The sequence below is a fragment of the Schistocerca americana genome, chromosome 1, assembly GCF_021461395.2.
Source record: "Schistocerca americana isolate TAMUIC-IGC-003095 chromosome 1, iqSchAmer2.1, whole genome shotgun sequence".
NCBI lineage: Eukaryota > Metazoa > Arthropoda > Insecta > Orthoptera > Acrididae > Schistocerca > Schistocerca americana.
This window is the reverse complement of record NC_060119.1, coordinates 1,171,123,056-1,171,151,043: the sequence shown is the minus strand read 5'-3', so window position 1 is coordinate 1,171,151,043 and position 27,988 is coordinate 1,171,123,056. Positions and strand designations below refer to the sequence as shown.

Genomic DNA, 27,988 nt, shown 5'->3' with positions numbered 1-27,988 from the left:
ACAGGAGTAATGAGAAACAATAAGAGTTTACCATGAAAATTATGCACAAAGTATGAAAATATTAGCTAAACTATGCACATAGTGTCAAAATATCGGAAGATTAGAAAAATTTAGTTATCTAGGAGAAGGTATTCAAGTAATGGAGGCAGAAAAGAAGCAATCGGAGCAAGACAGAGAAACATGGACTTAGCATTTCACGTAACAAAAAATGTTAACAATAAAATGCATTCTATAGGAACGGAAATATTCATCATTACAATATAGTATTTCGGCCAGATTGCGCATATGCATAAAAGGAACTAATTTTAAGACCAATAAAAATGATAAAGAAAAAAGGTAGAAAGGATGTGAGGATGTTATTTGGAAACAGAGCCGCAATACAGAGATTTGAATTGAGTCATATAAAGGCGATGTTCCTGAGAAATACTGAGCTTCACATTTATCTGCGAAAATGATGTGAGCCAAAGCAATGAATTAAATATAAATTAAGATGTAACAGATTTGTACATAATCGTATCGACAAAATTAGAGATGAAATTAGGAAACGAAGACTAACGTTCTATGGACACTCAGATAGAATTGGAGCTAGCAGATTGAAAAGAAAAATTGTACGGCATTTTGAAATATTAAAAGGCAAACCCAACAGACATAGGAAAATCCATCAAGATATGTAAGAAATTGATATAAATGAGCAAGAAACTAAAGGCACTACACAATACAGAATGAAAATTGGGTGTGTGCTAATCTGCTCTTCACTTCCTCCTTGCTTCTTCGATCATGAATTGCACTGCTCCCAACGTAGCAGAATTCTTTGTCTTCGTCCACCTCGTGGTCCGCAATTCTGATGTTAAGTTTATTGTTAAACTCATTTTTGCTACTCCCCATTACTGTGGCCTTTCATTCGGTTACTCTCAATCCATTTTCTGTGGTTATTAGATAATTCGTTACACTCAACATATTCTGAAAGACGTAACAGTTCCTTTTTAAGATCCAGACCTGCTCATATACTTCTTAAAACACGTCTCTAAGGCATCCTCAGATGATAGGGGAGGATCATCACTGTCCGCATAGTGATGCAGCGCACGGGCTTGCCTTGTGGAAAATATTAAAAAATATCTATAGATTGGATAGATTTTCTTCTGACTTTAATATCCCAGTGTATCTGTTACAGGGTCTCCATGGCGCGACAAAATTTCGCTGGCCATCTTGGAGCTACAGGAGAAGGGCGAGATTCAGATCCTGTACGACAAGTGGTGGAAGAACCCAGGAGACACGTGCACTCGCACCGAGAAGGGGAAGGAGTCCAAGGCGAACGCACTTGGTGTCGACAACATAGGTACGTCCTCTCGTTCCAGGAAAAATCTTTTAAAATTCTAACTTTTAAAACTGTAACACATCTATAAAAAATTATAAGGGTGATAGAGCAAACCAAAGGGTTTTTGGAATGTTGTATACTTGTGTGCTAAGAAGCAGAATTGAAAAAAAAAGACAACGAAAGGTTTGAGGCTTTTTCCTGTTTTCACTTCAACAGTGTAAGGAACTATTTTCAGTGCGATGGTGTCATTTGTCGTTAAACTAATGATTGCTTAAGCAGTTTCCACCAATAATAACGCACTCCTAATTACACTCTGCTAGGTAGTTTGGGGTTTCATTTACAATAAATTGGTCCCCAATGTAATTCACAAATGTTCTTGTTCACTCAGTGAAAGTTAGACACTAACGCATATTCCGTCTGTGTATGTGTGTGTGTGTGTGTGTGTGTGTGTGCGAGTGTGTGTGTGTGAGTGTGTGTGTGTGTGTGTGTGTGAGAGAGAGAGAGAGAGAGAGAGAGATTGGCGAGTCAGAGAGATAGCTGGAAAGAGAATTGGCTTTATATAGTAAAATTGGTAAGTACTTGGGAGCACAATCAAAACCCAAGAAGTACGATAACAATCTAGAGAGCTATGTATGTAATGCACAGATACTTTGAAGTTACAAATCGAAAAACTCTCAGACGAACTGTAGTACCGTCTTGGGAGTCGTACATCGATCGTATTTCGACTACATGCCTTGACTGGGTACGATATGTCGCATCCTTAACATGTACCGGATATAACGAAAAGATATCTGAGGTCGTGTTAGATGACGATCAGTTTCTCTTTAGGAAAGGTAAAGGCACCAGAAAGGAAGTTATGACGCAGTTGATAACTGAAGCAAGACTGAATAAAAATAATAGTCGTGGATGATAATTTGACTTTTTTTTGTTTACAACGTCAAATTATTATCTACGACTGTGTAGAGAATCTATTGAAACTTATAAGCATCAGGATAATTTTAATGGGAAAGAGGAGGCAATGAAACTTAGCGACATATGGACAGTGGCTCCGCAGAATCACTAGACAGTTTTATCTTTGACAAGACGATAATCGATAGGTAAGTTTTATCTCTGACAAGGATTATGTTCGTTCATTACGTGTTACTTTGACCACATCCGCTTTCCTACAGTATTCATGTCGCTTTCGGACGTCCGACCGATCAATCGGCAAGAATCAGCGGAGGAGTGCCTGTGAGGATATCCAGCGCAGTCCTGCACGACAAGTCAGGAACAGAACATCTACATCATACTCCGGAAGCCGCCTATTGCTGTGTGGCGGAGGGTACTTTGGGTACCACTATCTGATCCCTCCAACCCTGTTCCACTAGCGAATTGTGCGTGGGAAGAATGATTGTCGGTAAGCCTCTGTATTGGCTCTAATTTCTACATCTACATCTACATCTACATCCATACTCCGCAAGCCACCTGACGGTGTGTGGCGGAGGGTACGCTGAGTACCTCTATCGGTTCTCCCTTTCTCGAATATTCTTCTCGTGGTCAATAGGCGAGATGTATGTGGGGGAAAGTAATATGTTGTCTGAATCCTCCTGAAAAGTGCTATTCTGAAAGTCCAATAGTAAATCTTTGCGTGATGCATAACGCCTCTCTTGTAACGTTTGCCAGTGGAGTTTGTTTAGCATCTCCGTAACGCTCTCTCGCCAGCTAAACGATGCCGTGACGAAACGCGCCGCTCTTCGTTGGATCTTCTCTATCCCCTCTATCAGTCCTACCTGATGGGGATCCCAGATAGATGAACAATACTCAAGAACCGGATGACCAAGTGCCTTACACGCCACTTCTCTCTTGGATGAGTTACATCTCCTTAAGATTCTTCCGATGAATCTGAGTCTGGTGTCTGCTTTTCCCACTATATGTTTTATATGGTCATTCCACTTATGGTCGCTGTTCGTAGTTGCCCCTAGATTTTTACGGCAGACGCTGTCTCCAGTTGTTTGTCGTCAGTAGTGTAGCTGTACACTAGTGGATTTCTTTTCTTATGTATGCGCAATATGTTACAATTATTTACTTTCAGGGTCAACTGCCACAGTCTGCACCATTCATCCATTCTCTACAGGTCGTTCTGCAAATTCTTTCTATCTTCTGGCGTTGCTACTTTGGTACAGACAACTGCATCATCTGCGAATGGCATTAAAGAGCGTCCGAAGCTTTCTACTCGATCAGTTATATATATTTCAAACAGTAACGGTCATATCACACTTCACTGTGGTATTCCGGATATTACCTTTATATCTGTGGATTTCATCCCGTTAAGAGCGACGTATTGAGTTCTATATGCAAGAAAGTCTTGAATCCAATCGCAGGTCTGCTGCGATAATCCGTAAGCTCGTATTTTTTTCATTAAAGGGCAATGCGGGAAGGTGTCAAATGCCTTACTGAAATCAAGGAACACGGTATCAGCCCGAGCACCGTTGTCCACTGCGCTGTGGGCCTCATGGAGGAACAGAGCGAGCTGAGTTTCGCAGGATCTCTGTTTGCGGAATCCATGTTGATTTTTATAGAGCAGTTGTTCATTTTCCAAAAACGTCATAATTATTGAGCATAAAACATGTTCCATAATTCTACTACAGATTGACGTCAACGATATAGGTCTATAACTGTGTGGATTTGTCTTACGGCCTTTCTTAAAAACGGGAATGACCTGTGCTTTTTTCCAGTAGTTAGGTACCTTTAGTTGCTCAAACGATCTACGATAAATTGCTGCTAGAAGGGGAGAAAGTTATTACGCATAATCATTATAGAATCTTATAGGAATCTCATCTGGTCCTGAAGCCTTTCGACTACTAAGCAACTGTAGCTGCTTTTCAGTGCCACGATCGGCTATCTCAATATCTGCCATTTAGATGTTCCTACGACGATTGAAAGGAGGGGCAATGCTACGATCTTCCACGGTGAAACAACTTCGGAAGAGCGCTATCAGTATTTCGGCGTTCTCTCTGTTATCTTCAGTTTCGATGCCGGTGTGGTCACTGAGAGAATGAATAGAAGTTTTTACCCACTTACTTATTTTACATACGACCAAAATCTCTTATAGTTTTTTCTCGTTGGTTGACAACGTCTTACTTTCAACATCATTGAACGCTTCTCTTATTGCTCTTCTTACGCTCAATTTCGCTTCGGTCAGCTCTTGTTTGTCACCTAGGCATTTGCTCCTTTTGAAGCTGAGATGAAGTGCTCATTGTTTACGTAGCGCTTTTATAACACAGCTATTAAACCATGATGGGTCTTTCCCATCCCTTAAAACCTTACTCGGAGCATACTTGTCTAAGGCATATTGAACGATACTTTTGAATTTTTTCCTTTGTTCTCCACATCTTCGTCCTCATCGCAGCATATTTGATGGGTGACTGCTGAGATATTCTGAAATTTGTATCCTGTCACCTTGCTGAGCAAGTACTTCTTCCTACCTTTCTTAACATTCCTTGTAGGACCCGTCGTCATAGATGCTGTCACAGCCTTACGATCAGTGATACCTTCCTCTACGTTAACTCATTCGGTAAGTTCAGGTCTGTTTGTTGCCAGGAGGTCTAAGGCATTACCCTCACGAGTTGGTTCTCTAGCTACGTAGGTTGGAATTTAAATAGTGATAACACTGCTGTGGAGACACTATGCAATGGAATCTCTTATTGTCGCTGATAGCACACACGTTTTGTTTGCATACCTACCTTACCTCCGAGCAAATGAACTCGTCCGTCCCACGTCCCCCCTTGCGCGCAATCGAGGTAAACACAGTCACTTGTGAGCGAGCGGTTTAACGTAACCATGTCACTATGTTTTCTATACAGGAGCAACGGAGTTGGATCAAGATTGAATGTGTCAGAGGTCGTATAGCACGACAGTGTCATCAAGGCCTTCAAGAGGCGTGCGGGGAATCGGCATTGACGTACAGAACAGTGGCACTTTGGATAAAAGCCTTCAACGAAGGTCGGAAAACTGAGGCAGACATGCATCGGACAGGTCGTCCTAGCCTCTCTGAAGAAAAAGTGCATGCTGTTGTCGCATTAATGGATCGACGCCATACGAATCGTGAGCTCACCCACGAAACCGGATTTGCACATACGACTGTGATTCGCATCCTGAAGGAACGCCTGGTCATGCGAAGAATTGCATCACGATGGGTTCCGCATGACTTGACGGAAATGCAGAAATGGATGCGTTACGACGCTGCTCAGACGCACATGATGCGCTATGATCTCGAAGGAGAGGCTTTCTTATGCGGTATCGTAACACTGGATGAGACACGGGCCACATCGTACGAGCCAAAACTGAAACGTCAATCCAATGAATTGTGCCATAATGGGTCGCCGCGAAAACTGAAAGTGCGTCAGAGCTCCAGTATGGTGAAAGTTATGGTGATTCACGTGTACGACTGTGATGGTGTTATACTAACACATTACGTTCCTCCACGGCAGACCGCCAATGCACAGTATTATTATTCGTTTTAGGAGCATCACCTGCGACCAGCTTTGCGAAAGAAGCGGCGACACTTTCTGCGCAACCCACCCATCATTTGCACGACAATGCGCGGACGCATACAGCGCAAGCTGTTGCTGCTCTGTTCGGTCGATGGTACTGTGAAGTACTGTACCATCCACCATACTCCCCGGACTTAAGTCCTTGTGATTCCGAGATGAAAGAACCACTTCGTGGCATTCGCTTCAGAACTGTTCCAGAGATTCGACAGGCAGTAGACCGCTCCATTCGCACCATCAACAGTACAGGCTCTGCTAACGGCGTACTACGCCTTCCACATCGCTGGCAACGCTGGTGACTACTTTGAAGGACAGTAGCAGGTGAAAACATGTAACTCTTTTGTATCGGTTGTGAATAAACAGTTGCCACTATTTAGGTTCCAACCCTCGTATCTGCTCAAGGTAATTTTCAGACAGGACATCCAGAACAATGCCACACGATTCCCTGTCTCTGGCACCAGTTTTGATGACGTAACACTCCTAATCTATACCTGGGAAGTTGACGTCACTCCATATTACAACGGTATGATGAGGAAAATTGCTAATGATATTTTACAAGTTCTGTCTGAAGCGCTGTACAACTACAAATGCTGACCCAGATGGTCTATAAAAAGATTCGAAGTTTCTTGGACCACGACCTCAGGTACCGGAAAGTTTACCAGTAGCTATGTCATTCCGTCGTGAAAGGCTTCATTCTATAAATTGGATATCTGTTAAGACACCAGGGAATAACGTATGTTTCAATTGCTACTCGGAGATTTGCCACAAGAGAGGAATTCGTGGAAGGACGCATCAAACCATCAGTGACCGATGCCTCAAGAGTCCTCCCTCGGGCATGGGTGTGTGTGTTTGGCCTTAGGTTAATTTAGGTTAAGTAGTGTGTAAGCTTAGGGACTGATGACCTTAGCAGTTAAGTCCTATAAGATTTCACACTCGTTTGAACATTTTTTGATGACTCAAGAAAGAGAAGGGGATGGTGACGACAAGTTTAGCTTTATAACAGCACGTAGAGAGGCATTTAAACAATAATTCTTCCTGAGCTCCATACGTGAGCAGAATGATGTAAAGACCCAATAAGTCTTAAAGTGGGACGTACCCTTTGCCATGCACTTCAGAGGTGTTCGAAGATCATAGAGGTAGAAGTAGAAGCTTTTCCTACAATTTGGTGTACATGGTCATTCTAGTTGACGTGCTCCTACGGCTTATTTGTTTGGTGTTCAGCGAGCTGTTTACACACACTTCTGTTTCCTGCTGTTGTCCACTGCCAGATGAAGCCTGCAAGTTTCTTCAGTTGTTCATCCCAGCGGTTGGGTTACCTGCGGCGTGGTCTTCGTCTTTCTATGCGACTACAGTCTAGTACTGCCTTCGTCCATCTTCTCGTGTGATATGTGCTGCCCGTTTCCACTTTACAGCCTTTAACCTTTCCAGAACCTCCGGGATGCCTCTTCTTGCTCTTATGTCTTCACATCTTCTCCGATCTGTCTTAGTGATCCCTAGCAGTGATCCCTCCATAGCTCTCTGAGACGTTCGTAGTTTCTATGACAAACTCATTTAAAATCCAAGTTTCACACCCATATGTTAATACGGGAAGAATATGTTGTTTCAGAAGAAACTTTAGTAAAGTCGATGGTGTATGAGATTTAAAAGCCGTGGTGTTTCTTCCATAAACCCTCCAGCCTATCTTCAATCGGCCAAAATTTCTGGTTTTATTTGTCCTGTATGTCAATAAACTGTCTCAGAAAAACATATTCGTTAACGTTGTTTCGATAGTTGTTGTTCAGTATTATTTTTCTTGCAGTTATCCACTTCTTGTGCATTATTACTTGTTTTGGACAGATTTATCATTAGATCGCCCTTTTCGCAATTCTCTGATAAATCCTTTACAGAGGATTGCAATTCCATCATGTTATTTGATAGTACTACTATCTTGTTTGTTAACCTCAAGATAGAGAATCCTTTCCTATTTACTGTAATTCCTCTTTCTTTCCAAATGATTTTGGGCTTAACCATATCAGGGGCTGCTATAAGCAGCTTCAGGGATATAGTCACCTTGCTTTAATCCTCTTCCAATGGAATATACCCTCATGTGATTTTCTATGCAAACAGAAGTCATCGGGGCACATAAACATATTATCACATAATATGTGTATGTACTTTTGTTCCCAGACTTCGTTTGGTCAGTATCCGTATGACTGCAGTCTGGCTGACGGAATCAAAAGCCTTTCCAAAGTCTATAAAAGCTATGCACAATCACATTCCATATTCAGTGGCTCGACTATTAATTCACACAAGGGTTGTATATGGCCAATTTTCCTACAACCACTGCACACTGTAGCTTGTTCTATGAAATTGTGCGTTTTATACAACAGCATTGATGCGATTTGTCGAGACTTTACTGAAAGCTTTGAAGGTAACAGGGAGTAAACTGATGGGACGGTAATTCTACAGATAGTGTATACTTTTTGTATAGAAGCATCATCTTTGCTTTGCACCAGGAGTCGAGGATGCTGCCTTTCTGTGCACAGGCAGTAAATATTTTAGCCAGATGCTTTCTGCTCCTTCAGCAGTAAGCATACATACACTAAGACAAAAAGAAAAAGAAACAGCGACCCACCACGAAGGAATTATCCAACTCGGACGGAAAACGGTAGATGTGATTTACAGGTACAGACAGGCAACTCATTACAGTTACAGAGAAATTGGATTATTTATTCAAGATAAAATGTTTCGTAAATTGAGGAGGTCGATAAGGCGATGGTCCAGCTCTGTCCCTTATGCAAGCACTTTTTCGGCTTGACATTGATTGACAGAATTTTTTGGGTGTTCTCCAGAGGGATATTGAGCCTACTTCTGTCTAGTTAACGCGTTAGATCGTCAAAATCCCGAGGTGGTTGGAGTGCTGTGCCCACAACGCTCCAAACCTTCTAAATTGGGGAGAGATCCAGCGACCTTGCTGGCCAACCTAGGGTTTGAGAAACACGAAAAAAAGTAATATAAAGTCTTGCTGTGTGCGGGCTGGCATTACCTTGCTGAAATGGAACGGAAGAGATTCACTTTCAGTAACTGACTATGTAACAGCTAATAAAAAAAAAATAAGCTTTCAAGTTCAAGATACTCATGTATTTAAAGGTTGTAAGAGGTACGCGATGTATGCGCTGCCTGCAACAGGCAAGACTTAGGAGAGTCTCTGACCAGAGAGCAGTATGTAGTTAGTTGTTGCTTGTCGCTAGTCGGCATCAGTCTGCGTTAGTATGCTGTAGTCTTCAGTGGTAGGCAGTAGTCGGCGGTAATCTGCGCGTGTCGGCAGTCTGCTGTGGTCGGGACTCTGGAGGATGAGTATTATTGTAGAAGGTGAAGAAGCAGCCTTGCGCATATCTAGTGATGTATGTTAACTGTCATCCAATTTCTTTTTAAAAAAAATGCCCCAATAATAATTTTTATAATACGAGTATAAAGTATTTTTTTTAAAAAAGCATTCATTTCAATTTAATGAATATATACAATCCATGATCATTCCTTTCAAGAATCACAAAAATATAGGCCAGCATCGCACGAAGCTGTGCCGAAATTTTTTTATGTAAGAGCAGATATATTCGTAGTTTTTATTGAGGTAAGAATTTTTGCTTTTTTTATTCAGAGTACAGGGCCGTTGCGCAGCGCTGCTGTCGTCCTAAACTTTACCAGGTTACTGAATTTTCCTTTTTTTATTATTTCGTGGTTTAGAAATTGAATTTTGTGAGTACATCAAATGTGAATGCATTTCTGCACAGAGATCATAAATGGGAACCAATTTTGTTCAGAGGTTACAATATTTAAAATTCATTTAATTATTATTTCCCTGGGAGGTTACACTTGGTACATTTTAATTATTTCCGTGGTGAGGTTACACATGGTTCATCATATTCATTTTAAATATTTTTGTGGGGAGGTTACAAGGTGTGGATATAAGATACGATAACTTCCTAGTCATTTCAAAGATTGAAATACAAGCAAGATGAAGGATACACACACAAAGCTAAATAAAATCTAAACCAGAACTTGAAATATGATGTTCATCTTTTTCATGAGAGAAGTGCAAAGAATTTATATCAAAACTCACACACGAATTCCACATAGTTGAAACTAAGGACAATATTGAAGATGAATGGGAACGATTAAAATCAGCAATGTTGAAAACAGCTAATGATGTACTAGAGAAAATTAAAGTATCAAATGGGAAAAGGAGTCTATAAGTATAGAAAAAGGAATAGCCAACAATATTACAGAAAAATGGTTATAATGGCTATTTACATTCAGAACAAGCGAAACCTGCGAAATATATAAGCAGAAAAGAAATACAATAGAGAATTTGATAAAAATATGTCATAGTGAAACCTGGGAAAGCTAATGTTGAACATGACTTTCACACAAGACGGATTATAGCGTTTAAACCTATTAAGCATGAGAATAAAACAGATAAAGTTACTGCAAACGTTAATACAATAACAGAAAATCAATGGATATACCATTACAGAAATTTATGGTATGATGAAGATACTGAAGAAAGTTATTCTATAAGAAATGGTAACAACTCTGTAGATGAAATAGACATAGAAGAATTAAAAGCTGCCCAAAACGTAACTAAAATGAAAAATTTATTAGGCTAGATAGCATTCATGCTGAATTAATCAAGTATAGAGAGATTAGTTTCGAATTTTGCTTCCTCAGTTTTTTAAATATGTATTGGAAGAACTGTTCTGTACCTGAAAAATGGAACACAGCTAAAGTTATTTCTATATATTTTGAAAGACATAGGAAATTATAGAGGAGTAAATCTACTAAATGCAGGATATAAAATTTTCCGGATGGTTCTTCAACAAAGATTACAAACTACCGCTGATGTAGTAGTCTCAGAGGAACAATCAGGCTTTAGGAAGGGACGTTCGTGTTGTGATAATATATTTGTATGAATGAAATTGCTGAGAAACGTCAGGAATTTGGCTTAGAAACGCTTTAAGGATTTATTAACAATGAAAAAGCATTTGATAAGGTCAACAGACCGCGTTTATGGTAAATATTGGAAAGATTTTTCCTAAATACATTATTAATATCATAAAGAGTCGAGGGTATTGTAGATACACTATTAGTAATAAGTTTAGGTTCGAAAACGTCAGATGAAATTTTAATAAATCAGGGTGTTCGACAAGGGCATAGTCTATCACCCGCTTTATTTAATTTATATTCTGCCGACCTAGTTATGAAGTGGAAAGATGAAATACTGTTAGGGATTAAAACAGAATCTAGTGTGCTGATGAGCAGATAATTATACAAGAACAAAAAGATAATTTATAAATAGCAGTATAACTTAACTATATCTGCAAAGAAGACGAAGATACCTGCTCTCAAAGGAATGAATCCAGTCAGATCTAAAATAATTTTAGAGAAAGCTTTAGAAAAAGTAACGACTTCAGTTATCTAGGATGTGATACTGCTTTTAACTATGGCAAAGGTATTGAGAAGAAGGTTAATAAATATAGAGCAATCTGTGGAACAATCAGAAGAACTTTAGGAAAAAATCAAGAAAGGAAAGAAGTGAGATTGTATAAAGTTACTGCTGCATCTAGTGTTGTACAGGGTTCCAAATCGTGGACAGTAAACTAAACAAGAAAAGTTACATATATAAGCAGCAGAGATGAAGTTCAAGAGAGATTTAAGGTACTGTAATAATTAAATGGATCAAACAACGGCTGAAACTACAAGATCAGATTAGAAAATCTTCCTAGTTATATGACAAGACAGAAGACAATGGAATGAAGCGGATGTATCATGTTGGCAGAACGACAGAAAATAGAGCGCTTAAAAAAGAAAAGAAATTATCGGCCGGTAGGAAAGAGAGATCTACGTAGATCTCGTAAGAGATGGCTGAATGGATGGACGTTAGAGACCGGAACAAGTGATTAAAACACCTAATCCTTGGAAGAACATGACGATGATGATGATGCGTGTAAGCCGAGAATTGTTTACCATTAAGTGCAAGAATATCGCCGAAGTCCTGTTGTGCTGTAAGTGTGCGGCAGTTAACAACCAAAGGGGTTCCATTAAGAAAACAAATGGCACCCCAGACCATCACGCCTGGTTATCTGGCCGTCTGGCTGGCGACATTCAGATAGGAATCCCACTGCCGTCCATTGCGTCTCGAGGCACGTCTTCTGTAGATATCTGGCTCAGTTCGAGGCGGGACTTACGACTGAAGACAATTCTACCACAATAACTGATATTCCAGACCAAAGACGTGTCTGAGGACGCCCTGAACAGTAGTGGGATGCAAAACGGACTGTCTCCGACGATATGGCCTGACAGCCAGGAGTGCCATTTCCTTTCATAGCAGGACCCCTTTGTTGTCATCCCCGTCACCCTTACGAAACAGTCGTACGTCGCTGATATTCTACGCCCTGTCTCCCCGTCTTGTTTCCATCCTAGGCTTACATTTCAGCAAGATGATGCCCAACACTCGGCGAGAGTTTGTACTTTTTATCTTCGCGCTTGCCAAACCCTACCTTCGCCAGCAAGGTCGCAGGAACTCTCTCCAACTTAGAATGGTTGCACAGATTATAGGCAGTGTCCTCCAAACAGCTCGGTATTTTGACGATCTAACACGCCAACTGGACAGGATTTGGCACGATGTCGCTCATAACAACATCCAATGACACTGTCATTCAAAGCTAACCCGATTCATGGCTTATATAAGGGCCAGAAGTGGGCCAATGCGTTACTAACTTGTTCACTTTGTGAAGCTCTTTCTCTTGAATAAATCATCCAATTTTCCTAAAACTGCAGTTATTTCTTTGCCTGTAGATGCATATCATCACGTTATATAGAGATACAGCGTCGCTTGTCTACTACCTTTTACAATAATTGATCATCTGTTTTTGAGTTAGCAAACTGCACTAACAGTGTTCCATCATTACAGGTGGCGTCTTCGTAGTTCTGCTGTGTGGTCTCGCCATCGCTGTAATCGTAGCGATATTCGAGTTCTGCTACAACTCCAAGAGAAACACGCAGTCAGAACTGGTGAGTGCTCGCTTTAACTTCTAATTAAACCTAAGATTTCTTTTTCCTACTGTGAAACACGTTTCCTCGCTCCTTCTTTCTTTTCTCGCTCTGCTATCTGACGTTATGCACAGTGTTTCCTGTATTTTTCTTTTTCATCATCTGCTTTCAAAAGACATGCGATTTTTTTTCTGTCGTCCATGAGCAGACAGATTTTAGCGGATTTAATTAACGACGTACCTGTGAATCTTTGGCCTCGACATATGTACTGAAGGAGCACGTAAGCTTGCTTGATCTACGATGACCTCCATTGCGTGATATACACAATTATTGATTGAAGGAAGATTAGATTGCGGAAGTCATTTCTATGAAGATCCTGGTGTAAATGAACATGGTAAGGATGAAATTTATGACGTTTAAGAATACGCTGTGCACTTGATTTCGACACACCAACTTCACGTTCAATTTGACGTGTGCTGATTTGAGGATTCACAGCTATGGTAGCGAGCACAGCAACTTGAGCACGTTCATCTGTGGCTGTTCTAGGACGATGTCGAGGTCTTGGATTTAAGCTTCCCGTTTCATGTAGACGAGATGTGAGACGACCAAACATCCGGCGCGAAGGCGATGGCTTGTCAGGGAATCGTCTTCTGTACGGTCGTTCTGCCTAAACAGCATTTTAGTAACAGCTTTTTAGTAACGGATTAACGCAAAGCGAAGTTAACTTTGTGACTAACGTTGCGGTACACAGATATGTTACAGAACCGCATCACCCCTAGCCTATGGAATAAATACCTGCTGGAATGTACGACGTTAATGCAGGATGGCAGCAGACCGTATTATTCGTTTCGGACCTCTTGATAAGTATGGAGGTGTGATTACACATGTCAATCACATTGCGATTACGGGCAGCATGGGGTTCACGCCTAAGCCTCAGGACGTGCGCTAGCAGCGCATGTCGGGTGTTTCAAGCGTCAACTTCGCGTCTCCATATCTCGGGATGTAATGGGAATATTGCGATGCAATCAACGCCATTGTGATGTGCTTTGTCATGCTATGGATTGCTGAAGAAAAAATATAGGAGGTCCATTTCAAAAAAACATAAGTTTGTGTTAAAAAGCACATAAGCTTTCGTTTTAGAATGTTTCCAAATATGTACATTCATGGGCCCCAGCACTACATTGATACCGGTGAAAGTCGTTTTCCAATAGCTGTTATTGTTCCTGAGATATTTTGGGTGGACAAGATAGCTGGGACACCCTATATATATATATATATATATATATATATATATATATATATATATATATAAGCAGCCCTAGTACAGACATGATCGGTTCGTTTCTGGCTGAACATTTATTGACACATTATTAGCGTCGTAGGTGTAAGGGATTCGAATATGTCGATACTTTGTACACGAGAAAGCTGGTCCGACGAGCTGGTAGGACGGGTGGGACCTGCTGTCTGTCGTTGTTGCAGCGCGCGACGCCGGCGCCGCACCAGTCGCTGTGCGCCGAGATGGCGGAGGAGCTGTGCTTCGCGCTGCGCTGCCGCGGCTCGCGCCAGCGGCCGGCGCTCAAGCGCCAGTGCTCCAAGTGCGCCCCCGCCGCCTCGGGCGCGCCCTACGTCCCCGCCGTGCTCGACCTGCCGCCGGCCAACGGCCTGCGCTCGCACGTGAGTATAGAGAGGCTCTGCTGGCTGCCGCCACTGCACTGCACTGCCCGGCTGAGTATGACGTCACTGCGCACTGCGCTGCCGGCGAGCGCGCGTGCGGCGTCTGCAGAGCTGCGCACCGCACACCACACACACACACACACACACACACACACACTCAGTGTTTAAAATACAGAGAATTTCGTAAAACTTTCATCCGATCTGGCAAGACAGTATGTTCTACAGCAGTGGGTCCCAAGCTGGAGTAAAATGAATGTTTTCTGAGAGGTAAAAACAAAGGGGTTCGACTGTGTTTTTATCACTCACTCACACTCACTCACTCACTGGTCATACCGGACTCGAGAGTCCATTACCGCAGCAACGTATTTTCGTCATCTGTCCCTGTCTTGGGCTATTTCCTTCCATTCACCTTCAATACCTAGGCTCCTCAAATCAGCCTTCACATTGTCCTCCTATCTATCACGAAATATTAATTTTTAAAATATCACTACAATTTCATGATACTGAAATTGTTGTTTCAAAAGCAACTAGTAGTTACATGGTTTTCTAATACTAGCATTAACGCGTGTCACTCTGTGGCTGAAGTTACAGCTTGCAGTCAAGTATGGAACTTCCTGGCACATTCAAACTGTATGCCGGTCCGAGACTCGAACTCGGAACCTTTGCCTTTCGCTGCCTCTACCATTTTTTTTTTTAAAGACTAAAACTGTGTGCTGGACCGAGACTCGAAATCGGGACCTTTACCTTTCGCACGCAAGTGCTCTACCAACTTTCTTTTATTCCAGTTGTATCAATTGTAATATAAATAGTAAAGAAAAAGACTGTGTTGAAAATAAAAAAATCTAATGAACGGTACTCGATCCAGCGACCCAGTGATTAGGGGGCTTTTTTGTTTTTTCTTTTTTCTTTTTTACCATCTTTTTTTAAATTTTTTCAAGTGCTCTAACAACTTTTTTATTTTTATTTTTTTATTTTTTTTTCAAAGAGGAAAAACACCTGTTACATGAGCAAAAGTTGAAGGTAATGAGAAAACAAATAAAAACCTCTTGTGTATGAAAATAAAAGACGACATTTTCCATAACATAACACAATATCCCTTGAAAACGTAAAACATAAATAGATAGCTGTATTTTCGCAACATCCATTTTTTCTTTTTTTGTTAACGTAAATGAGTATACAGTCTCACCATCAGCAGCAACCCAACTTTTTTATGTTATTTTTTGGGGGAGCACAGGAGAAAAAAAACAAATAGCCTGCAGATAGAGAGCTGTGCGTGAAAAGGATAAACATGTGTAAGGAAAAAAAAGAAGTCTTAGAAGAGGAGGAGAAAAGAGAAGTGAAATAAATTAGGAATACTTTCTGCGCCATGCTGCCCTTTGGCACGCCATCAGAACAAAGTGCATTCTATCATTGACCATGAAAAGGTGAACGTGGGCATTTTAAATTTTCAAATGTTTGTGAAATCATATGGGACTTAACTGCTAAGGTCATCAGTCCCTAAGCTTACAGACTACTTAACCTAAATTACCCTACCGTATGACCTACCCAATCACAACTCACGCCCGGTCCTCACAGCATTACTTCCGCCAGTACCTCGTCTCCTACATTCCAAACTTCACAGAAGCTCTCCTGCGAACCAAGTCTTCGAAGGAAGCACTCGAGCTACGAACTCACCACATCCATAAACACATAGTCCCAATATATCAATATCGATTACTTTTGAAAATTGCATATGGGGCCTGAAGATGGCGTAATAGATTGCCATAACTGGTAGCGAAAATAAAATAACGTGTCAACTTCAGGGCAATTTGGTGAATTTCTTTGTTAAATGTGCGATCATCCGCTGTCTTATATCCACAATGGGTCAACATAGGCTGATATAGAGAGTCAGGTATCACTCGTTATGTACTGAGAATTGCTACATCATTCTGCAAGAAAAACTGTTAGAAAAAACTGCCACATCGGCTCATTGGTTTCTGGTTCAGTGAAACATCTACAAGAGGTAAATCGTTAATCTTTCGTCATGGTCGGTGTTTGGGGTTGGTGAATCGTGGGCATGGTGTGTTTGCATGGGAGGGAGGGGGAGGGTAGAGGGTGGAGTTGGTTTTTGCCAGTAACTGTTTCTACTTGGGAGTAACAGTATCAGAAGGTTTGGAAATCACTGTTCTATTAGGTTGATGCGTATGCCAGTAGCGTTTATCCATACGTTTAATGAACACAACAGATACACTTAACAGAAGCTTTACTCATCAGTAATATATTCTCCTTTACTAAGTACAAAAGTCTTCCAACGGTGGGGTAGATTTTCGATTCCGCGACTGTAGAAATCACGTGGTCTTGGGGCGCTCCAGAAATTACCTTGACGTCTATCGGTTTCATCCTGTCATTATAACGCATTGAGTTCTGTCAGTTAGAATGTCATGGATCCGTTCAGAAAGTCTGATCCGACAATAGGTATGCGCGTATTTTGTGGGACGGTACTGAATGCCTTCTGGAAGTGGAGGACACGATATCGACCAAGGTCTTTTCTGTACGACGTTCTGGATTCCGTGGACCAGAGAGCGAACTTTGTATCACGAGATCTGCGTTTACGGCACACATGTTTGTATTTATAGAACAGACTTTTAAGGACCGAGGAACGTCATAACGTGTGAGAGCAGAACGTGTTCCATATCTCTCCCACGTCTGCCTGTAACTGCGTGCATCATTTCGACGACCCATCTTGAAAACAATAATGACCTGTGCCCCTTCGCTGTTCCGGTGACCTACGATGTGCTACTGCAAGTTCATTCACATAATCTCTGTGGAGACTTACTGGAATCTCATCCGGTCCAGATTCCTTTCCACTATTGAACGATTTTAGTTGATTTTATAGTCCGCGTACTTTTATCTCAGTACCTGTCATTTCGACGTTCGTGCATTGAATGCAAAGAGTAACCATAACACGATTCTCCACGATGAAGCAATTCCGAAATACTGAATTCAGTACTTCGTCAGTCTCTCTGTCATCTTCTGTTCCAGATGGGGTGACGTTTAATTTACGCAACGAAGCTAAGCGAGTACCTGGGCGGATGTTGTCAGCTACCGAATAATTCAGTTGCCTTTAGCGATCCCCTTGGTGTAGTTAGACCTCGCGCGGTGGCGCAGTGGTGAGCACATTGGACTCGCGTTCAATAGAATGACGGGTCGGATCCCCATCTAGCCGTCCAGATTTAGGTTTTCCGTGACTTTCATCAATTAGTTAAGGCCGGGATGTATCTTGTAAAAGGGCACTGTCGATTTCTTTTGACATCCTTAAAACTAACAGAGTTTGTGTTCTGTCTCTATTGACCTCGTTCTCCATGGGACGTCAGACCTTACTCTTCCTTTTGGTGGAGCTAGCTCACTCGCTAACTCCCCGTTCCTAGACGCAACAACAAAATGAGCTTTGCTTTCTCCGTTCCAATATTTTCTATTTAATGATAACTCCGGGTCGCTCTTTCCGTAAGGATCATGGTACTGTCTCATCGATGGACCGATCGCAAGGAGCGTACGGATCTCGTGTCGAACCATCTGCCTCCAAGATCTCACGATACATAATTTTATTTTGGTAGGAGTTTCTCAAAAGAGTCCGTCTCTGTGCGTTATTTTCCTATAGTTTTGGCCCAGAAGGCATGCAACTTTTTTCTGTTTTTTAAGTTTTCACAATAATGATCAAGAAATGATTCATAAGTGAGTAAATAATGTATTCTTCGCTGTTGTTTACAATTTCTTCCCAATGTTCAACAAACTGTTCGGCGTCTCGGCAGTAGAAATCACCGAGTTGGCAAGCTAAGCCACGTCATTATTAAAAGAAACCCCATACAGTTCATTAGAGAGGGATCGTAACAAATTCAAATGGAAAACGCCGCGACGGAAGAATACGGAGGATGTGGCAGCTCGTTCCTTCCAAGCGTTTGAACGACTTCCTTGGCGATGTGATGCCGACGTAGTGTTCCAAAAGAGCGCCGTGTCGCCAGTCGGGCTTAGATGAGTCGTTGCAAATCTTCGACGTAAAGTTCGTCATCCACTGTTTCGTACCGATAAAGGAATTCATGGTGGGTCATGTATATCTTTGAGGTCAAAACTGCCGTCTTTGAACCACTTAAACCAATTTTGAGGTGTCCTAAGATACATTATTTCTTCGCCATACACTTTACAAGTGCCTCGAGCAGCTCCGTCGTTTTGGCAGCTCGAATCAACGCAAAAAACAGAAGGTGTCGAAAACGCTCTTTCGTGTCGAGTTGACATTTCCGTATTTTTTTTTTAATTTTTTTTTTTTTTTTTTTTTTTTTTTTTTTTTTTTTTGTCATCTGTATTCTGTCAGGTTTCATGCGGCTCTTCATCTCAGAGTAGCGCTTGCAATTTACGTCCTCAATTATTTGCTGCATGTATTTCAACCTCTGTTTTCCTCTACAGTTTTTATCCTCTACAGATCCCTCTAGTCAGCCATGGAATCTAACCGCAAAGTCGTAACAGATGTCTTACCATCCTGTCCGTTCTTCTCGTCAGTGTTTTCCATAAATTACTTTCCTTGCCGATTCTGCGTAGAACCTCTTCATCGCTTTCCTTATTAGTCCACCTAATTTTCAACATTCTTCTGTAGTACCACATGTCAACTGCTGCGGTTCTCTTCTTTTCCGGGTTTCCCACAGTCAGTGTTCACAGTCACATAATGCTGGCCTCCTCTTGGCCAAGAATGCCCTTTCTACCAGTGCTAGTCTGCTTTTTACGTCCTCCTTACTCCGTCTGTCATATGTTATTTTCCCAACTAGGTAGCAGAATTCCTTAACTTCATTTATTTTGCTACCTAGGTAGCAGAATTCCTTAACTTCATGTACTTCGTGAACACCAACCGTGTTCTCATTTCTGTTGTTTCTTGTTATTTTCGCCTTTCTCCGATTTGATCTCAACCATATTCCATACTCGCTAGATTGTGCATTCCATTCAATCCATTCATCTTCGTTTTAATGGCCTGAAAAGAACAGAAAGTATGTCTGTATAAAAAAACTAAACACACTATTTTGCAGAGCACATAATAATTCTCTATCGAATAACATAATCTGGATTGCCAAACCATGTTGTTTCTCAAGCAACTCTTCAATTAAAAAATAGCCTAGACTTATGAGCCACCGCAGCACAACGTTTTCTGACATGCAACGCCGTATAGGGACGGCACTGAATGCAGTAACTGTAGACTGCTCGCAAAAGTAGGGGGTGAGTTTGACTGTCGTTTGGGTGCTTGCCACGCAGGAGCGTGGAGGCCACACTGAACATTTGTGAAAGACAAATGAAAACTTTGATCCTTAAGTATTGCAGTAAAAAGTATGTACGTAAAAGACATACCCTTGTAAAATAGGATGGCTCTTTTAAAAATAAAAACTTCGCCTAAGTTAAAAATCTACCGTAAGTTTCTTTCTTCATTCAAGTAGGGGGTATAGTCTTGTGAAATTGGGTGTATCGTTCTGAAACACCTACGCCATGACTTACTGAAGTTGTTAAGAAGTAAGGAAGAAGGATTTTAAAACGGGTTAGAAAGACTTTGCCTGGTCTGTTTAGTACTTACGTGATATAACTAACAGATACTTCCAACAAAACAGCCGTGTGGTAAACGGAAGAAGGACAATCGAATGTTTATGATACGCTGATGACATGGTGTTACTAAGTCAAAATGAAGTTAAAAGAACTATCTGTATATTAAGAGAGAATGATGATAAATAAGAAAAGTATTATGGCAATGTATTTACAAGTCAAGCAAAGAAGGTAGGAGTAAATGTTTGTGATGAATTAGTGGAACAAATTAATATGTTTAGGTACGTAGGATCCTAAATAACAGTAACATGATAAATAATCAAGAAATAAAAACATGAATATTTATAGCAAAGAAATGAAGCAGGACAGTTGTCGTTTGAATACACATATATGTAAAATATTAGTGCAATGTTGTTTTTTTTTATGAAATTTTGCCCCGATAGTGCTGAAACGTGGAAACTCCGATGTAGAAAGGAGAAATATCGAGAGGCTTTTGTGATTTGGATTTGGAAAGCAATAGAAGTCTCGTGACGTCTGCCATTGTAGCCGAAGTCGCGAACGCACGTTTGTGCGCTGGCGCTTGACTCGGAATTGGGCCGGTTAGGATCCTGGTGATGACTGATATTTTCATGAATTGTATTAGGCCGCAAGGGGAGGAATGGTGATTGCGTACAGTACCTGATCACTAGTCTTTGCGCCAATGTCTTGGATTAAATTCCACACTTCTCCGGAGTGTCTTGTGAAATGAGGGTGTGATACACTGCTGATGTTGACCCGTCCTTCGGATAGGGATGTTAATCTCCGTGGCCTCCTTGGCACTACTCGAGAAAAGGAGGTTATGTACCGGCACCAGGTTTCATGCTCTCCCTTCTCCCGTCGCCATCACACAACAGAGACAGAACTACACTATACACGCATCCATTAAACTCACCTATAGTGTACAAACACACATACGACACTATTCTCACATATTGGCGTGGAAAGGGGACAACGCGCGCGGAAGAACAACAATCTTTGCGGCAGGAAACCACGGCAGACAACGTTAACATTTTTAATCCAGATTTAGGGAATGACGAATTTTGGTTGGCTGGTTGGTTGGTTGGTCGATTCCAGGGAGTGGACCAAACAGCCAGGTCATCGGTGCCATCGGATTAGGGAAAGATACGGAACCGAAGTCGGCCGTGCCCTTTCAAAGGAACCATCCTCGAATTTGCCTGAAGCGATTTAGGGAAATCACGGGAAACCTAAATCAGAATGGCCGGACGCGGCTCTGAACCGTCGTCCTCCGGAATGCGAGTCCATTGTGCTGGCAACTGCTCCACCTCGCTCGGTGACGAATTTGCTTGCATACGGTATTGAACGTTTGTATACAGTAAGCCTGTCGTTATCTCACCATTGCTCCTGCAGTTAATCTACATCTGTACACAGAGGCAAAAATGTTAAGCACCTACTACGAGAGAATAAAATGAAGTGAACTACACGCGTTGGCAGTTATGTGTTTTCTTTTCAGTAATTACAAATTCTAATTAAACGAACAACAAGGAAATCTGAAGTACGAACACACTCTTAGTCAGTTATCAGTGTACGAGCATATTCTGTTTCAAAGGGTGTAATACAGACTATGAATTTCCCCTGATTCTAATGATCGGTTAGGGCTGCAAAACTAGATACTGGCAACGGGGTAGAGTTGATGTCTCAATTGGTCTTGTGCGTGCGTTGTAGGCGACATAGCGGGAGATTTTGCCGACCTGCAAGTACTTCAACATCAAGCAGAAAGTCCATACTGTTGCCATTTTCCTGTTGAAAGGCCATTTCCAAATTTATAATTACCGTTAATTCTCCGAAATTATTCATCGGATTTCGGAGATGAATCACCGGTGAATTTGTTGAGTTAATTTCTAAGACATTAATAGAATCGTTACCACTGCTCAATTCAAAAAACGAAGAACCAAGCAGCCATGTTTGAAACTTTGCGAAGTTGTATCGGTATGTCTGCAGTTAATATTGCTACAACTTAAGTCTTTATGTACGTTCGGGATTAATCCCTAACAATTTACGTGATTGGGAATAGAATTATGGTTTCGTAAACGAGAAATAGCACACTAGGTCATGAGGTTACAGTACCTTCACAGTTCCCTGATTAGTTCAAGCGATACTCGGTGCCCACTCATACTCTGGAATTAGGGACAACTCCGTTGCATCATTCCACACGTTGGCAGGATCTTCCTCTAGTGCCGCCAAACACGCAAAAGACGGTCATCAGAAGCAGAGCACAAACTGAGATTTATCACCGAAAGTGATGAGACGCCACACGTCATCCAACTATGATTCCAAAGTACAGAGTCACTCCAGTCGTCTATGTCGTGAAAGCAAAAGCCTACGCACTGGATTACGATTTGTTAGCCAAGCTTATTTATCTGTCGTTTTGTGGGACTAACTGAGGGTGTCGAAGAGAGTCCATTGTTTCTGCCCGGTTAGAAGGGACAGAGAATATGACACCAGTCTGTAGTGAATGGAGTGAAATAAATACACAATCTGGCAAAATCGAAATATTTCGTTGGTGTAACATTCTGTTTTCTTCTTTGACCGACTAATCGTATTTCATTTGGATACAAAATCACACATTCATGCATGAGGCAGCAAATCAGTTGTATGTTAAAATTCCAAATTTCTGATTACTGTTATTTCTCCGAAATTATTCATCGGAATTCGGAGATGAAACACCGTTGAAATTGTTCATTTCATTTCTGCGACGTTTACTCCAAACGTTACTACTGCTCCATTCAAAATACCAAGTTGGAACCGATATGTATGTAGTAATATTGCTACAACGTAAGTCTTTATGTCCGAGCGGGATTACTTCTTAGCAACTTACATGAGTGGGAAGAGGATTATGATTTTGTAAACAGATCTGACAAAATTGGACATTATCAATTTACATAACTAATACCGTGCGATGTTATGGAAGTCAGGTGGGATAAGGCTTGGCAATGTGTGATCGACACCTGATGCTTACACAAAGTTAGTACAGTGTGAAATAAAACATAGAAGCCCTCACAATTTATTCTGAAAGGATACGGGTGTGAGTTAGATACACTATGTGATCAAAAGTATCCGGACACCCCCAAAAACATACTTTTTTCATATTACGTGCATTGTGCTGCCACCTACTGCTAGGTACTCCATGTCAGCGACATCAGTAGTCATTACACATCGTGAGAGAGCAGAACGGGGTGCTCCACGGAACTCACGGACTTTGAACGTGGTCAGGTGATTGGGTGTCACTTGTGTCATACGTCTGTAAGCGAGATTTCGACACTCCTAAACATACCTAGGTCCAATGTTTCCGAAGTCATAGTGAAGTGGAAACGTGAAGGGACACGTATAGCACAAAAGCGTATAGGTCGACCTCGTCTGTTGACTGGCAGAGACCGCCGACAGCCGGCCGCTGTGGCCGAGCGGTTATAAGTGCTTCAGTCCGGAATCGCGCTGCTACTACGGTTGCAGGCTCGAATCCTGTCTCGGCCATGGATGTGTATGATGTCTTTAGTTAGGTTTAAGTAGTTCTAAGTCTAGGGGACTGATGACCTCAGATATTAAGTCCCATAGTGCTTACAGCCATTTGAACCATGTGAACTGCCGACAGTTGAAGACAGTCGTAATGTGTAATAGGCAGACGTCTACCCAGACTATCACACTGGAATTCCAAACTGCATCAGGATTCACTGCAAGTACTATGACAGATGGGTGGGAGGTGAGAATACTTGGATTTCATTGTCCAGCGGCTGCTCATAATCCACACATCACGCCGGTAAAAGCCAAACGACGCCTCGCTTGGTGTAAGAGCGTTAATACTGGACGATTCAACAGTGGAAAAACGTTGTGTGGAATGACGAATCACAGTACACAGTGTGGCGATTCGAGGACGGGGTGTGGGTATGGCGAATGCCCGGTGAACGTCATCTGCCAGCGTGTGTAGTTCCATTAGTAAAATTCGGAGGCGGTGGTGTTATGGTGTGGTCGTATTTTTGATGGAGGGGGCTTGTACCCCTTCTTGTTTTGCGTGGCACTATCACAGCACAGGTCTACATTGATGTTTTAAGCACCTTCTTGCATCCCACTGTTGAAGAGCAATTCGGGGATGGCGATTGCATCTTTCAACATGACCGAGCACCTGTTCATAATGCACGGCCTGTGGCGGCGTTGTTACGCGACAATAAAGTTTCTTTCATGGACTGGCCTGCACAGAGTAATGACCTGAATCGTATAGAACACCTTCGGGATGCTTTGGAACGACGACTTCGTGCCAGGCCTCACCGACCTATATCGACATCTTTCATCAGTGCTGCACTCCGTGAAGAATGGGCTGCCACTCACCAAGAAACCTTCCAGCACCTGATTGAACGTATGCCTGCGAGAGAGGAAACTGTCATCAGGGCTAAAGGTGGGCTAACACCATATTGAATTCCAGCATTACCGATGGAGGGCGTCACGAACTTGTAAGTCATTTTCAGCCAGGTGTCCGGATACTTTTGATCACATAGCGTATGTGACGAGTCCTAAGAATTAACATCCTGTTCATTACCAGGTAATTGGAGTGGGTGAACAAGAACGAATTTGACAAGATTGTGATATAAATCATGTCTAGGAACTCTCCCACCATTCACCTTAGTTGTTTTGTAATAGCCTTTTTCTCCACTTCAGTTGTTACGTACCTCGCCTTTTCCGATCTTGGACTAGCCTTCTCTTTCGTGGTTTACTGGGATCTGGTTTTTCTCAAGATCGAAGTTCAGTATTACTTTTGTTAGACTTTCTTCTGGTTTCATATCGATGTGCTCCAGCCATTTTGTTCTCTTCGATGTTGTTCATTCGTTAACTGAATAAATACTTAAATCACCTCTGATGTCTTCTTTCCTTATCTGTTCTTTCCGAGTGCAACCTTTCGATCGTCTCGTAGATTCCACTTCAGTGCCCTATATATGCCTTTCGCTTTGATTTCGTGATGTCCGTGACTCTGAGATGTATATCAAAACTGGAGAATCAATTGTGTTATAATTTTTTAATTTCAACTGATTGCTCATGTTGTTGCGTAGTGGTTGTGTATTATAATACACATCATATAATATTTATTTAATATATACCGTGTGTCTCATGAAGTTTTCCATTACTTTTTACGGATAATTCATTGGCGGGTCAGCAACTAAGGCAGTAATAATTTTGACCAGAGTCGTTTTATTTCTATACATGTGTGATGTTTTTTAGTTATCTTTTGCGATTTGCTACTGGTTTCCGGGTCGCAGCACCATTTTCGGTCAGTCATTCCTGCCGCCAACCAATCTGTCAGGCTGGGATTCGGCATCACTTCCGGTCATAGGCAAACTAAACTGTAGCGAACGCTTAAACTGTTAACATATTTTGTTTCCAAAATAAATACTCAGAAAAACATTTTCAGCAAGTGGCTTACGCCACAACCTAAGGTCCTAAACCTTGGTAAATATAATGCTGTTTTGGAACTCACAGAGCCTTTTCCTTTACGAGCCATAACCTTTGCCTTTCTGTCATAAATATTAAAATTATACTCCTTGCATATCTGGGACTGGTCCTCTCGCTATTGTAACGTTATTTGGTCATCGACGAACTTCATGGTGAGTGACATTAAGTTATCCTGGCGCATTTTGAAATGCTCTCGGGTATTCGGCTGGGTGGCGTCATCCAAATTGTTCCCTGTTTCGGCTCACTTGCTGCCATTTTTAGTTGGTCCTGATGCCTATCTTTCGCTGGGCGCTGTCATATAAATCATATTATCTAGAAGCGCCTCCAATCCGGCATCACGAACTCGGTGGCACAGGTAAACAAACCGAGGACAGTGGCCCGGGTTCTGACAGTGTACTTCCGCTCCACCTCACACACATGGCACTGTGGGCCCATGATCGTCAGCAGCGAAATGGGTGAGGGAGGTTGGAGGGGTATATAACGCGGCAACTAGCGGAATAATCCCTGAAGAGTGCAAAAAACCGTATTATACTGACAAGTGGGGCGCTTAACGAAGTGACTGTTCAACTTGGTACAGTTGGTGGGTATTGGCATGTACTTCATTACCCAACAATAAGAGCTGGTTAGTATTTCACTAGGTTGGTGCGAAGTTTTTAGGTCGACAGATGAAGCAGAAACGCAGATTGCGAGAGACAGATGGCAACAGTAGGTGTTCGATATGGAACAGGTTAGTGGAATTTGATTGGTGAAAATATTTCCGCTGAGTCTTGACTGTGAGGTTGCAATTACCAACAGCAATTAAAAGTTACAGCCTCAGCGAGACGTGTCTTCGTTTAATCAGTGTTTGGTGGTTGTTGATCCAGTTTTGAAGAAAACCACTGGAGTTTATTGGTGAATCTATTCAGGAATCCAAACGAAATATACTATGATGTATTGATGGAATTTTGGAAACTGATTTGATTTCATACATATAATACTAGGAAGACAGTGCTGGATTTTAGCGTAAAGTGATAGCCGGCCGTTGTGGCCGAGCGGTTCTAGGCGCTTCAGTCCAGAACCGAGCTGCTGCTACAGTCGCTGGTTCGACTCCTGACTCGGGCTTGGATGTGTGTGATGTCCTTAGGTTAGTTAAGTTTAAGTAGTTCTAGGTCTAGGGGACTGGTGACCTCAGATGTTAAGTTCCATAGTACTTAGAGCCACGTCCGGCCATCCTGATTTAGGTTTTCCGTGATTTCCCTAAATCACTCCAGGCAAATGCCGGGAAGGTTCCTTTGAAAGGGCACGGCCGACTTCCTTCCCCGTCCTACCCTAATCCGATGAGACCGATGAACTCGCTGTCTGGTCTCCTCCCCTAAACAACCCAAAATTTAGAGCCATTTGAACCATGAAGTGATAACTAACTGTTGGACTGTGTGTTTGGCAGCGCGGCAGCCTGGGCGTCCCGATCGAGCTGCCGCTACACCTACAGCACCGGCACAGCCACGCCCACAACCACAACCACGGGCACGTGCACAGCCACAGCCACGGGCACCACGCGGCCGACTACGACCCCCCCTAGTGGCAGGCGGAGGCGGCGGGGGCGAGCACGGACGCGGACAGTGGCTCCGGGGCGCCGCCCTCGCCCGCCAGCTCGGCAGACACCGCCACCGCCGCCGACCGCTGCGTCGTGCCCGACCCGCTGCACGACTACTGCTCAGCCAGCCTCGTCTCGCTGGCCATGGCGCGCGCCCACGAGCGCCTGAGGGCAGCCGCGACCAGCCCGCCGCGCCTCGACACCGCCAGGCTCTGACCCAGCTGCCGCCGACAGCCCCGTCACCAGAGTGGGAGGCGCCGCCGGGCGTCGGGGGTCCGCGCTGGGACACTGTGTGTCCGTCAACCAAAGTGTGGTGATACCTGCTGGACAACTGCAGTGAGCAACCATTTCCTGGAATGCAGAGCTGCATTTTTTCCTCCAGCATCATCTCGAGGATGTCCATTACAGGTCTACATTGGGATCCAGCTCGGTTCTCAACCCAAGAGTCACCACTCTAGAAAGACGCAATGGGCATCTTCCCTGATATGTGGAGCCGCTTCTTTTTCTCCAGCTTCAACGGTATATCACTGTCCTGCACAGTTCCACATTGGGACTCAACATATCTGCCCAAATGTGGTCATCAGAAAGACACAGTGGGCAACAGTTTCCTGGCATGTAGACCTACTTCTTTTCCTCCAGTCTTAAGGATGTACTGCATTGCTGTACATTACATGTTCACTTTGCGAAGAAGCATGTACGTCAGCTCAAGAAAGGTGCCTCTCACGAGACAGATGCAGTGACCCTCGTTCCATGGAAGGTGGAGCTGTCTGTTTTCATCCAACCTCATCTAAAGGACTGCCTACACTAATTTCATCACAGTCCACA

The 27,988-nt window shown here is 42.5% G+C and overlaps 1 protein-coding gene across 1 annotated transcript in view; it reads left to right on the top strand.

Moving 5' to 3' along the window:
* Positions 1 to 27,148, top strand: part of LOC124597824 (glutamate receptor ionotropic, kainate 2) — a 353,359-nt gene extending 326,211 nt beyond the window's left edge. Inside the window, exons 15-18 of the mRNA XM_047135963.1 lie at positions 1,172 to 1,336; positions 12,794 to 12,894; positions 14,353 to 14,547; positions 27,014 to 27,148. Of these exons, the coding sequence (XP_046991919.1) occupies positions 1,172 to 1,336; positions 12,794 to 12,894; positions 14,353 to 14,547; positions 27,014 to 27,148 (596 nt within the window). The remainder of the gene's footprint in view (positions 1 to 1,171; positions 1,337 to 12,793; positions 12,895 to 14,352; positions 14,548 to 27,013) is intronic.
* The last annotated feature ends 840 nt before the right edge of the window (positions 27,149 to 27,988 follow it).